The sequence below is a fragment of the Protopterus annectens genome, chromosome 6.part1, assembly GCF_019279795.1.
Source record: "Protopterus annectens isolate FY-2018-M chromosome 6.part1, PAN1.0, whole genome shotgun sequence".
Taxonomy (NCBI): Eukaryota; Metazoa; Chordata; order Ceratodontiformes; family Protopteridae; genus Protopterus; species Protopterus annectens.
In genome coordinates this window covers 49879518-49895753 of record NC_056738.1, presented here as the reverse complement: position 1 = coordinate 49895753, position 16236 = coordinate 49879518, and the positions used below count along the sequence as shown (strand labels likewise).

Below are 16236 nucleotides of genomic sequence, written 5' to 3'. Positions count from 1 at the left end.
TGCAAAAGTGCTCCATATCTGTCAGATTGTAAGGGCATCTTTTGTGCACAGCCCTCTTCATGGCACCTGACATATTTTTTATTGGATTTGTCTGGGCTCTGGCTGAGCTATTCCAAAACTTAAATTTTCTTCTGGTGAAGCCATTCTTTTGTTGATTTGGATGTATGCTTGGGATTCATTGTCATGTTGAAAGGTGAAATTCCTCATCTTCAGCTTTCTAGCAGACACCTGAAGGTTTTGTCCAAAACTGACTTGTATTTGGAACTGTTCATAATTCCCTCCACCTTGACTAAATCCCTAGTTTCAGCTGAAGAAAAGCAACCCCAAAGCATGATACTGCCACCACTGTGCTTCATCGTGGGGATGTTCTTTTGGTGATGCGAAGTGTTGTTTTTGTGCCAAATGTACCTTTTGGAATTGTGACCAAAAAGTTTAACCTTGGTCTCACCAGACCGCAACACCTTTTCCCACATGCTTTTGGGAGACTTTATGTATTGTCTTGCGAATTTTAGCCGGGCTGGGATGTTTTTCTGTGTAAGAAAAGGCTTCAGTCTTGCAACCCTACGCCAATGTCCAGACATATGGAGAATACGGGAGATTGTCATATGTAGGTCACAACCAGTACTTGCCAGAAGTTCCTGCAGCTCCTTCAGTGTTACTGTAGATGTCTTGGCAGCCTCCCTAACCAGTTTTGTGTGTGTGATCTATATATTAACTCTGAAGATCTTATGGCCGAGACCATATGCCTTAAGCGTTGCAACTTCGAAACAAAAATAAAACACTATAAAATAGAACAACTTACCTTTACATTTTTGCATTGGGGTAAGCCCCCCTGCACCCCCCACACCCCTGCTTACTTATATATACCAACTCTGAGATCGCACTACAGCGAGGAAAACTGCAAACCCCAAGTTCCATGCTATACAGTGATCTCAATGGAAAGTGTTTGGAGTTCCAAAACTTAGGACATACAGTCTCTGCCATATGGTCTTCGGAGTTTTGGAAATTTGGAAAAGTGATAGGTATATATATCTATATATATATATATATATCTATATATATCTATATATATATATATATATATATATACATATATATATATAAAATGGGTAGACCTACTTCAGTTGATCGACACTGCAATTTCCAAAGCAAGAAAGTCAGCTGCTGCAAAAGGTATACATCGGAAATGCCAACACTGAATTACACAAGCAGAAGTAAAATCCTGACTGCATGCAACAAACAAATTTTTAGTAGAGCGGGCTCCCCTGCACCCCCCCCCCCCCCATCTTACAGGCGTACACACAGAAAATAAAATTTAAATGTGTAAAGTAACTCTGAGATCACACAGTCCTGAGGAGGGGAATAGTCCCTCACTTGAGGACTGTCTATCTCACACAACTGTTGACTTTTTGCGGTCAGTTTACCTGCTGTTGATGTATTGAGGTGTTTTTTTGTGTGTGTGTGTGTTAATGGCTTATTGGAAAGGGGTGGACTTCAGAAGCATTCTAGAGGCAGTTGCATGCTAAGCATTTCGTACTGGATTCCTTTTCCAGATCTAGAACTTGATTTGCTTGCGCCATTCCCTAGTGTTGTTCATCGTGCATACAGCTGCAGTCATAACAGATGGGTTCTCCTGCCATCAGGCAGGTCCTCGGTCGGCCGAATTCCAAAGTCTAGGTCCGGCGTCGGTTGTCACTTCTTCCCTGACGTCAGTGCGACAGGGGTTTAAAGGAACCAGCCGACGCCATTTTCTTCAGTCTTTCTTGCTACGCGGTGCCCGAAGCAGAAGCAGTTCGCAAGTGCCGGTCAGCTAGCTCCTGAGATTACGAAAATTTGGAAACCGAAGTCTTCTTAAAAGCTAAGTACCCTGTTGGGGAAACTTTTCTTGCCTCAGACTGATGTCAGACAAAGTTGTTAATTGTATTTCTTGTGGGAAGCAAATACTGCATAAGGATTTCCATTCCCTCTGTATACCTTGTTTAGGCCCAGACCACAACGTCTCGGTCTGTTGCTTTTGTGCTACATTCAACAAACGCACTATTAAGCGTCGGTTGGAGTTCGCCCCGCATTATTTTGGGAAAGCAATTAACTATACTATGTCGTCGGATACTCCGACTCCAGTTTTGTCTAAAAAACAGACAAGGACCGACACACTAGGTCCGCGGCCTCTACCGACACCACGCCAAAGCAGACTACACGTGGTTCGGTTCTCAGCGAGGCGTCTACGCAGCCCCTGACTACCGACGACACTTCTTTGACGGTGTCTCCTGTGCCCGAGGTTGCAGGCTCCTCGGCCCACATCCCGACTACAGATACCGAAGCCACTGTTGGCGTTGAAACTCAGAATGTGGACAGGTCCACCTCCACTCAAGGTGTCTTCAGACCTTCCTCTTCTTTCTCCATCAAGGCTTTCACAAAGTCTAAAGCAACCATGCACTCTAAGAGACCAGCTACACAGGGCCCATCTCCAGGCCCCATGCCTAAGAAACAGATGCTTAAAATGGCTGAGGATTTAATTACTCTTATCAGAGGTTTTCAGCCCCCACCGGACAAAAGGCCCAGAGTGGAGGAAGATTCCCCCTCCTCTGATCAGGGCTCCATTATTTCAGAGCACTCTGATGATCAGGAACATTCTTACTCCCCTTTTGAAGACTCTGATGCGGAGGAGTCCATCCTTTCTGTATCCCCCCCCTGAGGATTACTCATTTGGGGAAACTTTGCATACCTTAAGGGAACACTTCCACTGGGAAGGCCAAGATTATTCAAATTCCAAGAAAAGGCTCAAGGAATTTCTTTTGCTACCTCAGCACAGGCCTTTGGCTATACCTCCTGTCTTGGACATACTAGATGATGTTTACTCGGAGGCCTACCTAAACCCGGTCTCTCTACCTCCAGCTCCAGTTAAGCCTGACAGGTAATACAGGGTTCCTGACTCACACCAATCTTTATACAAAAGCCATGCTGCTGACCCAGAAACCATCTCACAGGGCCCCAAGGGAGTTAAGGCCTCCATTGCTAAAAATCCATTGCCTTCCGAGAGATTCCAGATCCTTAGAAAGGTGGGGGAAAAAGGTATATACCTCTGCTACCTTATCCATGAGGGCCTTAAACTGTCAGTTTCATATGCTAAAATACCAACAGTTTTTGTTATCACAATTGAAAAGTAAAATGTCACAACCTGAACAACCAGACTTGAAGGAGTTGCAGGATTTGATGCATGGTGCAGAACAAGTGGGTAAGCATACCTTACAATGTGGTTTTGATGCTCTAGCGGCCTCATGTAGAGCTGCTGTTACAGGATCAGTCATACGTAGGCATGCCTGGCTCAAGGAACAAGCCTTGCCTGATCATGTCAAAGCTAAATTACTAGATGCCCCTCTTCAAAAGGATGTACTATTTGGAGCTAATGCTAAGGAGGTATTAAGGAAAATGGAGGAAAAGGCTAAATCAATGCAAACTTTGAAAGAATTTCTACAGGTTCAACCCCCACGTTTTAGTAGAAATTGGCCTTCCAAAAACTGGTCCTTTCCTGCCACAGACAGACCCCAAAGAGGCAGATACAGGTGCCCGAGGGGCAGAGGACAATCCCAAGGATCGTTTAGAGGCAGACAATGGCAAGCTCCTACACAAAGAGGTGGTGAGGACAACTCGCAATCTTTCAGAAAGCAAACCCAATGACTTTCCCCTTTGCATGCCAACCAGGTCTCAAATGGCAGCCCCCTTAGGAGGAAAGCTGGCATTATTTTCAAAAAATTGGCATGTTGTCACAAAGGACAAATGGATCCTGGACATTATAAACAGAGGCTACAAATTCCATTTTCCCACCCTTCCAAAAATGAGAGGCATGCCAAACCTGCCACACAATCAAAGGGCAGAGGCACAAAGGCAAATTACAGAGCTCATAAACATGAAAGCTATTCAAGAGGTACCTGCGCCCGAACAAGGTCAAGGTTTTTATTCCAGGCTATTTCTGGTGCCAAGAAAGGGAAAAGATTAGAGACCTATTTTGGACCTATCCATCCGAAACACATTTCTACTCGTACCAAAATTCAAGATGCTCACTCTACAGGAACTTCTTCCCATGCTGGGCAAGGAGTCTTGGCTGGTAACATTGGACCTCAAGGAGGCATACCTGCATGTCCCAATCAGACAAAATTGCAGAAGGTACCTCAGATTTCTTGCAGGTTCAACCCATTATCAATTCTCTGCATTGCCCTTTGGCTTATCTACTGCGCCCAGAGTATTCACAAAATGCCTGGCATCAGTAATTGCCTACTGCAGACTTCAAGGGATACAAATATACCCCTATCTGGACAACTGCCTGATCCAAGCGGACAGCAAGCACATTCTTCTGAAACATCTGGCTTATGTAATAATGTTATTGAACTCTCTGGGATACACAGTCAACAAAAAGAAATCAAGGCTGATACCCTCTCGGAAGATAATTTTCCTGGGTGCCAATTTGGACACAAACACCCAGATGGCCTACCTCACGCCAGAGAAGCAGGGGCAACTAATTCAATACTTCAGAACACTAGCAAATTACACCAGGCTGACTGCAAGGAAAATCCTGCAGGCTCTGGGATTCATGGTATCTTGCATCTTACTAATCCCATGTGCAAGGCTGCATATGAGGAAACTACAATGGTACCTGAAAAACATATGGTCTCAACACAGCCACAGTTTGGAAACAATAATGCCACTAATTCCATGTCTGCAAAAGGAATTTCTGTGGTGGGCTCAAGCATGCCAAACAAACACAGGTCTTCCATTCAGCAAGCCTCAAGCAAATCAAGTCATCACAACAGAGGCCTCGGACTACGCCTGGGGGGCGCACATGACAGATCAGTGCATTCAGGGCAAATGGTCCCAAAAAGAAAAGCACCTACACATCAATCAAAAAGAAATGCTAGCAGTAATAAGTGCTATTATAGCTTTCAAGGACCTTCTACAACCAGGTCAACTATTGATAAGAACGGACAACACCACAGTTATGTGGTACATAAACAAACAGGTAGGAACACATTCTTACCCCCCCTATGCAGACTGGCCATGTCACTTTGGAACATGGCCATGGACTTATAAATGGAACTACAAGCATAATACTTGCCAGGCAAGGAAAACACGCTGGCAGACAACCTAAGCAGGAATATGACAGATCCACACGAATGTAAATTGCATCCAAAAGTTTTTACAGAAATAATCCAAGAATGGGGAAGGCCAGACATAGATCTCTTTGCCTCCCACAAAAATCATCAATTGACAAACTTCTGCTCAAGGATCTTCCATCCAAAGGCCTGGAGAGTGGACGCTCTCTCTTTCAGTTGGACATCAATGACAGTTTATGCCTTCCCACCTCTTCCTCTGCTGCCCAAAGTTCTATTGAAGACCAGAGCAGACAGACCAAAGATGATTCTCATTGCTCCGGACTGGCCAAGGCAACACTGGTACCCACTCCTGAGGAGCCTGACGCATTCCCCACCATGGACCCTGCCTCTAATGCCTCTTCTTCTGACTCAGCACAGCTTCAAAACTCTTCACAGCCAGCTAAAAACACTCAATCTGGCCGCATGGAAGATTCCTTAGCATCACAACAGGCCCTACTCTCCAAGGAGGTGCAGGATGTCATTTTGGAGGCCAGAAGGCCATCAACTAGAAAAGCTTACTCCAAAAATGGAAACGTTTTGTGTCTGGAATGAGAAAAAGGGCCAGGATCCTGGAAAACTGAATTTACCTCAAATACTACAATATTTGGCTGAACTGCTAAGCAGTGGACTTTCTTTCTCCTCCATCAAAATCCATGCCTCAGCCATTTCTGCAGAATACAACACTGATTCACCTTTATTCTCTCACCCTCTCTTAAGACAGTTCCTCAGAGGGGCTAAGAATTTAAGACCTCCAAGGAAACAACCAATACCTGCTTGGGATCTTAATTTCATTCTGGAAAAACTGACCTTGCCTCCCTTTGAGCCAGCTGCCTCATCAGATCTGCAATATTTGTCCTGGAAAACAGCTTTCCTTCTGGCTATCACCTCAGCTCGTAGAGTTTCAGAACTACAGGCTCTCATGGCTGTCCAGCCTTTTATCATCTTCCATCAGGACAGAGTTTCCTTACGAACCAACCCTTCCTTTATGCCTAAAGTGGTATCCAGGGTAGCTTTAAATCAGGCCATACATTTACCTACCTTTTATCCTAATCCTCAAAACCAAAGGGGAGAGATTACTACATTCCTTGGACATCCACAGACAACTGCGTTATTATTTGGACAGAACAAAGCCTTTCAGAAAATCAGAACAGCTCTTTGTGGCCCATGCAGTAGGAGCTCAAGGAAAGCCAATTTCCAAACAGACAATCTCAAAATGGATAGCCCACTGCATATGCTTTTGCTATTCCTTTCATGGCAAAACTGTACCTACAGGCATTAGAACTCATTCCACCAGGGCCACAGCCACCTCTGCAGCCTTTCTCAGAGGAGTTCCTACCGAGGATATTTTGGAAGCAGCCACTTGGAGTTCTGTGCATACCTTCTCCAAGCACTACAACCTACCATTATACTCCAAATCTAGAGCAGGCTTTGCCACTGCAGTCTTACAGGGCATTTTGGCTCCTCCTAGTTCCACCTAGTGCCTACCACCCCTTTCTTAGCTTTGGGATTCTACCCATCTGTTATGACTGCAGCTGTATGCACATTGAACATAGTACAGTTTTGTAGCTACCATAAATGTAGATGTTCGAGTGCTAATACAGCTGCAGTCCAGGTTTCCCTCCCTTCTTCCCCTCTTGGGACAGGCCTATAGGCTAACACATCCTCATACAACCTGATTGGGGTATTCATTTATGATGTATTTGCTTGCAACTACTGTATTTTGATTATATTGCACTGCATTATTACACAAATGTATGGTATTGCCTTCCTTCTGGGGGTACATGACATCTGGGGCAAGAAAAACTGAAGAAAATGGCATCAGCTGGTTCCTTTATACCCCTGTCGCACTGACGTCAGGGAAGAAGCGACGACAACCGACGCCAGACCTAGACTTTGGAATTCGGCCGACCAAGGACCCGCCTGACGGCAGGAGAACCCATCTGTTATGACTGCAGCTGTATTAGCACTCGAACATCTACATTTATGGTAGGTACAAACTGTACTTTTGCTGGACCCTTATTAGGATGAAGAGCTTTGGTAATCAACCCAAATAGCCAAAGGCTATTGCAGTAGTGAGAATGATGAAAATAATGCAGTTTGTAAGTTGCACTTAGAGCAGTAAATGTTATAATTTCCCACTGCTGCAGTACCCGCACCCCACCCTACATCCCCCTTCTACTTTATATAGTTGGGATAAAAAGTTGTATATTTTTAGAGTTTCAGGGTGAGTAAAGAAAAGTCCTGAAGTTATCTACACTTTGGCTGCTTATTTTCCTCCAAGGGACTAGGCAAGCTGCAGTCAAGGGTGTGGGGCGGAGCCAGAGCTTTGTGAAGACTGATTGATTATTTCCTAGGTAGGCTACAACGCAAATAACCAAAGCTTACTGCAGCAGTGAGGAATCCGAACATCTGTTAATCTAAGTACAGGTTAAATTAGAAGATTTTGTCAGCTGTCTGAATCAAGCCACCAGATTCCTGCACTTCACCTCTTCCCCACAGCCTCACCTCAGCTGTCTTCTTAGACATGCAGATTACTAAAAATAGGCATGCAGATTACTAAAAACTTGGACCAAGATAAAATGAACACAGATCTTTACAGAAAACCTACCTGAGTAAGCCTCCTGCTATGTAAGAGTTTGCATCTCACCAGGACAGTGTGTGACATTAATTCCCAGGGCTACATATTGTCTAGGATCACTACGAAAATCGAACCCTTCCTTAAGAACCTAAATTAACTTGAAAATGCTTTTCTGATAAGGGCATATGAAAGCAATATGTTAAGTGTATTGGAACCTGTAATTGAACTAAAAAGTACAAATGCATCAGCACTTAACAGTCCTTATAGGAAGGTGTTAAAGAAATCTATGGACAGCAAATCTAAAGACAGTTATAATATGACTTTTACTGTTGACTGTCACATCATTGATGTTAGAGAAAAGTGGGCCATAATTACTGAAATCTCATTTAATGGACATCATTGGAGGAGCTCCTTCCTTTGTGTATAGGAAAGTCAGAAGCATCAGGAGTTGGGTTGAAGGTAAACCAGACCATTGGATACATGGACCAGTATATGTGAAGTCAACTGTGTCTTTTATTAGCACATACAGGATGGGAGACATGTTTTTCTACCCTTGTGTAAAGAAACTGATGAAAACCAATGCAGGTGGTGACTGTAACTCAATGCAGGTGGTTTACAAGGTGAGCTGCAATGACTGTGAAGCATTTTATGTGGAGAAAACTCTCCACAGACATAAAAGAAGGATTTCTGGTCATTTTTCTGAAATTATAGCTAAGTGCAAGAAAAACTCACTGGCTCTCGACACCTGCAGCTTTACAAGACACTGGCTTTAAATTTCAAATTATTGACCCTGTGGATCTTTTCGAACTGGATGGAGATATCCCTAATCTTTTAGAAAAATGTGAATTACTGTGGCAGCTGAAACTGAACTCCTTTAGAAAGTTGGGGCTTTATTATTGCTCCATCAAAGGCATACTAGAACTCGGAAAACTGCCTGTTTAAAAGAGTGATATGGGACTAAATGCTGACATTGCATGTTGATATTGTTAAAAACAAATAGCAGACATTGTAAATATTTTCAATAAAATAACTGATACTGATGCTGTGTTCCGATACTCGAGTTAACTTTTACTCATTCAAACAAAGTGCTTTCTTAGTTGGATGCCACACTTTAACAGATCCCCCAGGGCCTTAATGCTTTATTTTTATTAACATTTTTTCACTGTATTTCCACCTTGGCAATTAGTTATGGTTTTTGTCCTACTTAAGTGTTGACTTGTAGATTTAGATACGTGTTAATTCATATTATGATACGTCTTTACACGCAAACCTGATGAAGTATTTATTTGGTAGGAAAGCGATCTTTGTTAAAAGTAATTTAGTTTATATTTATTTATTCTGATGGTGGTTTAGTAGTATTTATTTTATTATTTTATTATTTCAGATTAGTATGTAAAGTGTCAGTAAGGTGTTATATTGTATATTTTAATTTGTCGCTAGCTTTTTAGCTTTCAGTTCTAAGTTAGCACAGTCTCAGATTACACTGTGATGTTAAGGGGAAGGAGGACTTGGTTAAAGGAATGATTTTAATGGTTTTATTGCTCTTACCACCACCACCCTCTGTAACCACTCCCTTGCTCCAAATAACCTGATTATATATTAATGATGAATGCTTTGGATGCTTTTCATTATACTTAACTAGGATCGCTTGTTTGTGTTTCACTAAAGTATATGTCATTTGTAACAACTGCAGACTGCCTGCTGTTTTCCATTTTATTATTTTGTATCACATATTTTCCAGTTTGATTTTTATTAGTGAACTAGGTAAATAACATAGTTCAAGGAGTGAACTGCACGCACACTCTCCACACTGCAAAGTTCTTCTTCGTTTATAAGTACAGCTTACTCAGCTGTTTGTTCCTCTTATGATCATAGTATTATTGTATTTCTCCATAAGAATAGCTATTTAGATCTTTTGGTATTATGGCTGCATGGTAGACGTTCTTCTACCACCACCACCCCTTACTTTGCTCCCTCTCTCCTTTATCCCTTAGCGTCTGGGGCGTCACTTCCTTGATATTTAAATAAGCAAAGGGCAGGAAAGCAGGCTTTGGCCTATTCTCTGAACCTGACTGGCAGGGCAAAAAGCAGTATTGATATTTGAGAGTGGTACAGATCAAGAAATAAGGATATTGGGTCTCCCCTTCCAGGTGCACACTTGACATTTTGACCAGAGAACTGAAAAATAGTGGATGCTGTTTGCCTTTTAGTCATGCATAAGACTCATGTACTGCATCATGGGAGCTTGGCTTCCTGGGATCTTCCTCAAAGCTCTAAAAGTCCAACTGTAAATGTTGATATCGGTCTTAATCAGTGTTCTATGGGTAAGGATTCATACTGCAAAAGTGATCCTGTTATTTGACCACCAGATGTTACTGTCAACTGGTAATGCAGCTGGTACTCTCTGCAGGACTGCAGCCAAAGGTATGGCTTTTCCAGTGCCCACTTCAGAAATGTCGATTTCACACATATGCTTCAACCACCATGCCTTCTCAGAGCTTTAACAGACTTCTTGGAACATGATTCCAGGAATCGGGCCTCATTTAACGTTTCAGTGCTTCAAAACGGTGTCTTGATCTTTTTGCCTTTTGGATTCTTACACTTGTAGCCTTGGTGATTTTGCTTTCAGTGCATGCCTTATTCCAGACTTTTCCATTGCAGTGGGTCTTAGTCAGAGTTTCCTAATCTGTACTTAAGAGTATCAATTGACTTACAAGAGGGCCTCTATAGTGGATGTCCATTGCCCTTTACTTTCTCATATATGGCTGGCTTTATCACCTTCTGGCTTTGATGAACTGACTTGCAAGTCAGACAAGTATTTGTTTTGTGTTTGTCTTAGGCTTTCTTATTCAATACGTGATAGTCAAACTAGGGACTGTGTGCACCCTTGTATCCCAGCACATGACATCATGTGCCCTTGGTAGGTTGTGAGTATGAGAGCACCAAATTGAACAGAGGACAAAGTAGGTAAGAGTACTATCAAGATGGGGATGCTAAGAGAAAGCATAGCTGTCCTTGCCCATTATTGAGGACCTCCCTGCAAATTCACTGGTAAGGTGAGTGAATGTCCTTTAGAGTAGTTATTTATGTAACTGTTTTCAGTTTCCAGATTTACCTCAGTGGAGAACTCTACATCTGAATTTGTTGTAAGTGGTATCTGGCCTAGGTTCTTGAGGAGTGCAGAATACATGCGCTTTCCCCAGTGAAATATTCCACAGAGTTTCTTAATGTGTTGCATGCACCTGCATTTGTGTTTAAGCTGAACTCAACAGTTTTGCATTGTTTTCTCTAGCTGAAATACACAAGGCCTGGAATGCCCACTTTCAGCCAGGAAGTAATTCGCAAGTGGAACAATGAGATAAAGATTTATCGGAAGGTTCAGTGCCCTAACAAGGTAAAAATTGATTTTATCTTGTGTGCCTCTTTTCCCTCCATTGCTAAAAGTTTTCTAGGTATTTCTGCTCATTTCCTGAGAACTTCGGAGCACTGGAAAATTGTTTTCTGGGGTCTTGCTGTGAGTGTAGACATTGTTCAAGGCAAACGTAGATCTCTTTTTGATTCAGTTCATTACTGTGATCTGTAAATTGCTGTTATGCTAAAGTTCTGATTTTCCACAAGGTTGAATGAAATTTTGCTGTCAGAGTATGTACAAGTATATGGAACATCCACCTGGTGCAGAGATGAAAATTGGCTGATCATTTCTTGTTGCTATGTAGAAACTCTTCTGTGAATTATGGTAAGTGTGACAAGAACACGTGATCATTGATATTTTCATGCCTTGTCGTTGTGTGGTAAATTTGACTTAAACTCTGTGCCTGTTTTTAAATGTCAAGACTCTAGTGCTGTGGGTCAGCCTACTCCCATCTTGGCATAGGGGTATGTGTGCTGCCAGAATATAGAGTTTTAGACAAAGGCACATTTCAGATTAAATCAAACATAATGGAAAGCAACATTGTAACTCTAAAAATTAGAGGTATTTTGTGAGTACCTTCTGTCACTTGTCAGGACCCTGCCCTGAAGTCTTTTCTGTCTGTTGCCCAGTCACTTAGTCTGTCTGAAGTGTCACTCTTTCAATCCCATAACTGATTGTTAGGAAGAGAGGAGTTTTAAAATCTTTGCTAACACCCATTGTTTAACAACAGTCGAATTGGGGAGTAAGGACATAGACCAGCCAGAGAGGCTCATGACTAAATTTCAGGCAGGAACAGGAAAGGTAGAAGGTAGGAAAGTCCAGAGTTAAGCCCAGTCTTCATTGTACTCCACCTTTGCAACCTTTGATTTTCACACAGAGTAGCATCCTGTAGCATGACATTATTTTCATCATTGTTAGCACACACCCAAGATTATTATTGTAGAGATGCCCCTTGACTCCGTCGTCTTGAGACTGAGACCAAGGATGCAGTTTGCCACACTTTCACACATGAAGGAATTGTGTGATTTCTGAGTAATATGAAGAGTAGATTGCCAGATATGAGCTTTCTGCAAGTCTGATTTGGGGAGTGCACTCTTATTTTGCTTCTTCCCAAGCCATGAATAGTTCACTAGCAAAAGTTAAAACTCCTGTGTAGGTCCTGTCTCCCTTTTCTCTTCCCATGCCAGACTTAAGCAGATGTTTCACTGTTGCAATCATCACATTTGGGTTATCCTGCTGGGGTAGCCCTTGGCCGGCCTGAATACCAGAGACTTAGTATTTCTGCGTCAGTTGCTGTCGCTTGAAGAGTGACATCAGGGTTTTAAAGGAAGGCAGCCAAAGCCATTACATCAGTCTTTCTTGCCATGGAGCCCGAAGCAGAAGCAGTTTACACGAGTGCCAGGTGGCCGCTACCCAAGTTTCATTTCCGAGTTGAAGTCTTTGAAAGCTAATTACCCCATTGGGGATCCTTTTTTCTTGCACTAACCGATGTCATAAAAAGTTAATTGTCTCGCTTGTGGAAAGCAGATACCACACCAGGACATCCATTCCTAAAGTGTCACTTGTCTAGGCCCACACCACAATGTCCCTCGTTCTCAATTCTGTGCTTTGTTTAACACCAGAAATATTCATCATTGGGCCCTTATTGTAGACAGATATTTCTGTTTACAGTCCTCTAATTCCGATGTGGCTTCCGTAAGCCATCCAATAAGTAGACCTTCTGAAAAAACATAAAGATAAAGAATGAGACAGACCGCACAGGACTAAACCTTCCAACGACACTATCGGCAAGCTGGTCGTCAGTTCTCCAGGATTCAGTGAGGCACTTTTGCAGCCCCTGATGCCCGCTTCAGTTAATTTGCAGGCCTCTACCGAGACCCTTTTGGAGTCTGGTATGCCACAGAACTCATCTAAGGATCCTGCGGTCGTCTTTACCTTGGATGGGTCCGGAGCCACTGTGCAGGCACTGGCTTCCGAGGAAGTCCTTCACAACATGGAGTCAAGACAAAAACCGACGTCTTTCATGGCTACTGTTCTTTCTGTACCAACCGAGTTCCTTAGGCCCAAGGGTCGAAACCACCCCAAGTAACCGCCTTCCAGCCATTCTTTGGCATCTGCTCCCATACCTCAGTCACAAATGCTTAGAATGGCAGAGGACCTTATCATGCTGATTAGGGGAAGCCAAGCCACTCCCTCAAAAAGAAAGAGATCTGTCTCCAGAAATTGTCTGAACAAGAAGTCAGATGAATCTGATGCATCTGACTATGAAGACATGCAGCCCCCCTCTACATATGAGGATTTTGATGCAGAGGAATCTATTCCTTCAGCCTCTTCCCCCAGAGGATTTTTTCTTTGGGGAAACCTTGCATATACTCTAAGGGAGCATTTCAAATGGGAGACTCAGTACTACTCACAGTCTAAAAGGAGACTCAGAGTTCCTGGACCTTTCACAGCACAGGCCCTTAGCCATCCTCCCGTCCTAGATGTGGTATATGATGTCTTCCTTGAATCCATCTTGACTGCAGACGCCCTCCCTCCTGCTCCCAGAAGGTCAGACTGGTATTACAGAGTCTCTGACTCTCAAAAATATCTCTCTAAAAACTCTACAGCGGACACTGAGGTTATTACTCAGGGCCCAAAAGTGGTTAAAGCTACTTCAGCTAAGAATCCCACCCACTCAGGCAAGGATTCCAGAGCACTGGACAGATGGGGTAAAAAAGTATACACCTCAGCTACTCTTGCTATCAGGGCACTCAATTGTCAGTTCCATATGCTTAAATATCAGCAACATACCTTGGAACTCCTTAAACAAAAAATGACCACCTTTCTTGCATGGGCAGAACCTAAAGATTTACAGGAATTAATGCACTCTGCTGGTCAAGTAACTAAACACACTTTGCACTGTGGGTTTGATGGCCTAGAAGCTTTTTGCAGGGCAGCAGTCAATGGATCTGTCATTAGAAGACATGCATGGCTTAAGTAACAGCCCCTGCCAGACCATGTCAAATCAAAGTTGTTGGATGCACACTTGCGGAAAGGTAACTTATTTGGTACTAAAGCAGATGAGGTGTCAAAAAAGGAGGAAGAAAAAGCAAAATCTATGCAGACTATTAAAGATTTCTTGCAGGTACAGCCCCCTAGGTTCAGCAGGCATTTTCCTTCCAAGCACTGGTCCTTTCCTGCACCTAGTAAAGAGGTCCAGCCTAGACCCCGTAGAAACAGACCTCCAAGACAGCAGTCCCATGGGTTTCAGAGATCTAAGCAGTGGACTTCTTCCATATCATAACCAGGGAGCTCTAAGCCAACCCCTTATGGCAAAAACTCACAATGACTCAGCCCCTCCCTACATCGCCTCTGCCCACCATCACATACCCCTAGGAGGAAGACTTTCCTTTCACTCAAGCACCTTGGCCACCATTACCAAGGACCAGTGGGCTCTGAACATTGTGTCTCAGGGGTATAAATTCTCCTTCTACACCCTTCCAACCCTCAAAGGGTTCCTAGATCTACCACCAAATCAGTGGGCAGAGACTCAAAAGCAAATCCATACCATGCTCTCCTTGGGAGCAGTAGAACACGTTCCTGCAGAGCAAATAGGCCAAGGCTTCTGCTCCAGACTTATCTCGTACCCAGAAAAGAGGGCATCTGGCACCTCTTCCCCGATCTGTCCATTTTAAACACCTTCCTGGTGATCCCAAAATTCAAAATGCTCGCCTTCCAGCAGCTGCTATCCATGCTGTCCAAGGATGCTTGTGTAGTCACCTTGGACCTAAAAGAGGCCTACCTCCACATTCCCATCAGGGAGTCCTGCAGAATATATTTTCTCTTCAGAGCAGGATCGCAGCACTTTCAGTTGTTTGCACTTCCCTTTGGCTTATCTACTGCTTCCAGAGTTTTCACAAAATGCCTGGCTCCGGCCATTGCTTTTTTCAGACAAAGAAATATTCACATTTATCCCTACTTAGATGGCTGCCTTATTCAGGCAGACAGTCAGGAAAAGCTGCTGAAACACCTGGCCTTTGTAAAGGAGCCTACTTATAACCTCCTTAGGGTACACAATCAACGAAAAGAAATCCAAACAGCTACCCACCAAGAGGATAATCTTCCTGGGAGCAAGTCTGGACACACCATCCCAGATGGCATTCCTAACACCAGAGAAACAAAGATGTTCTTCATGTTTCACTGTTGCACTCATTACATTTGGGCTATCTGCTTGCAGGTAGCCCTCAGTCGGCCTGATTATCAAAGTCTTGGATCCTGCGTCGGTTGCTGTCTCATCTTCCGTGACGTCAGGTAGTGGGGTATAAAGCATGCAGCCGACGCCATTACATCAGTCTTTCTTGCCGTGTGGTGCCCAAAGCAGAAGCAGTTCGCAAGTGCTGGTCGGCAGACTCCTGAAATTTTCAATGTTCATCGTGTTTCACTGTTGCAGTCATTACAGTTGGGTTATCCTGCTGGCAGACTACCCGCAGTCGGCCCGAGTTCCAAAGTCTAGGTCCGGCGTCAGTTGCTGTCGCCTCTTCCCTGACTTCAGTGTGCCAGGGGTATAAAAGATGCAGCCGATGCCATTTTCTTCTGTCTTTCTTGCCGTGCAGTGCCCGAAGCAGAAGCAGTTCGCAAGTGCCGGTTGGCAGACTCCTGAAATTTTCGATGTTCATCATGTTTCACTGTTGCAGTCATTACAGTTGGGTTATCCTGCTGGCAGGCTACCTGCAGTCGGCCCGAGTTCCAAAGTCTAGGTCCGGCGTCGGTTGCTGTTGCCTCTTCCCTGACATCAGTGCGCCAGTGGTATAAAAGATGCAGCTGACGCCATTTTCTTCTGTCTGTCTTGCCATGCGGTGCCCAAAGCAAAAGCAGTTCACAAGTGCCGGTCGGCCGACTCCTGAGATTTTCACATTCGAATTTGAGATCCGAAGTCTTATTAAAGCTAAGTACTCCATTGGGGAAACTTTTTTCTTGCTCCAGACCGATGTCAGAAAAAGTTAATTGTATTTCTTGTGGGAAGCAAATTCCTCATAAGGATTTTCATTCTTACTGTATTCCTTGCCTAGGTCCTGACCACGATGTTGCTAGTTGTCAGTTTTATGCTAGATTTAACC

The 16236-nt window shown here is 43.6% G+C and overlaps 1 protein-coding gene across 1 annotated transcript in view; it reads left to right on the top strand.

Annotated features, from left to right (window-relative positions):
• Window positions 1–16236, top strand: part of ZNF512 (zinc finger protein 512) — a 1352022-nt gene that overhangs the window by 713175 nt on the left and 622611 nt on the right. Inside the window, exon 10 of the mRNA XM_044075342.1 lies at window positions 11018–11119. Coding sequence (XP_043931277.1) covers window positions 11018–11119 — 102 coding nt within the window. The remainder of the gene's footprint in view (window positions 1–11017; window positions 11120–16236) is intronic.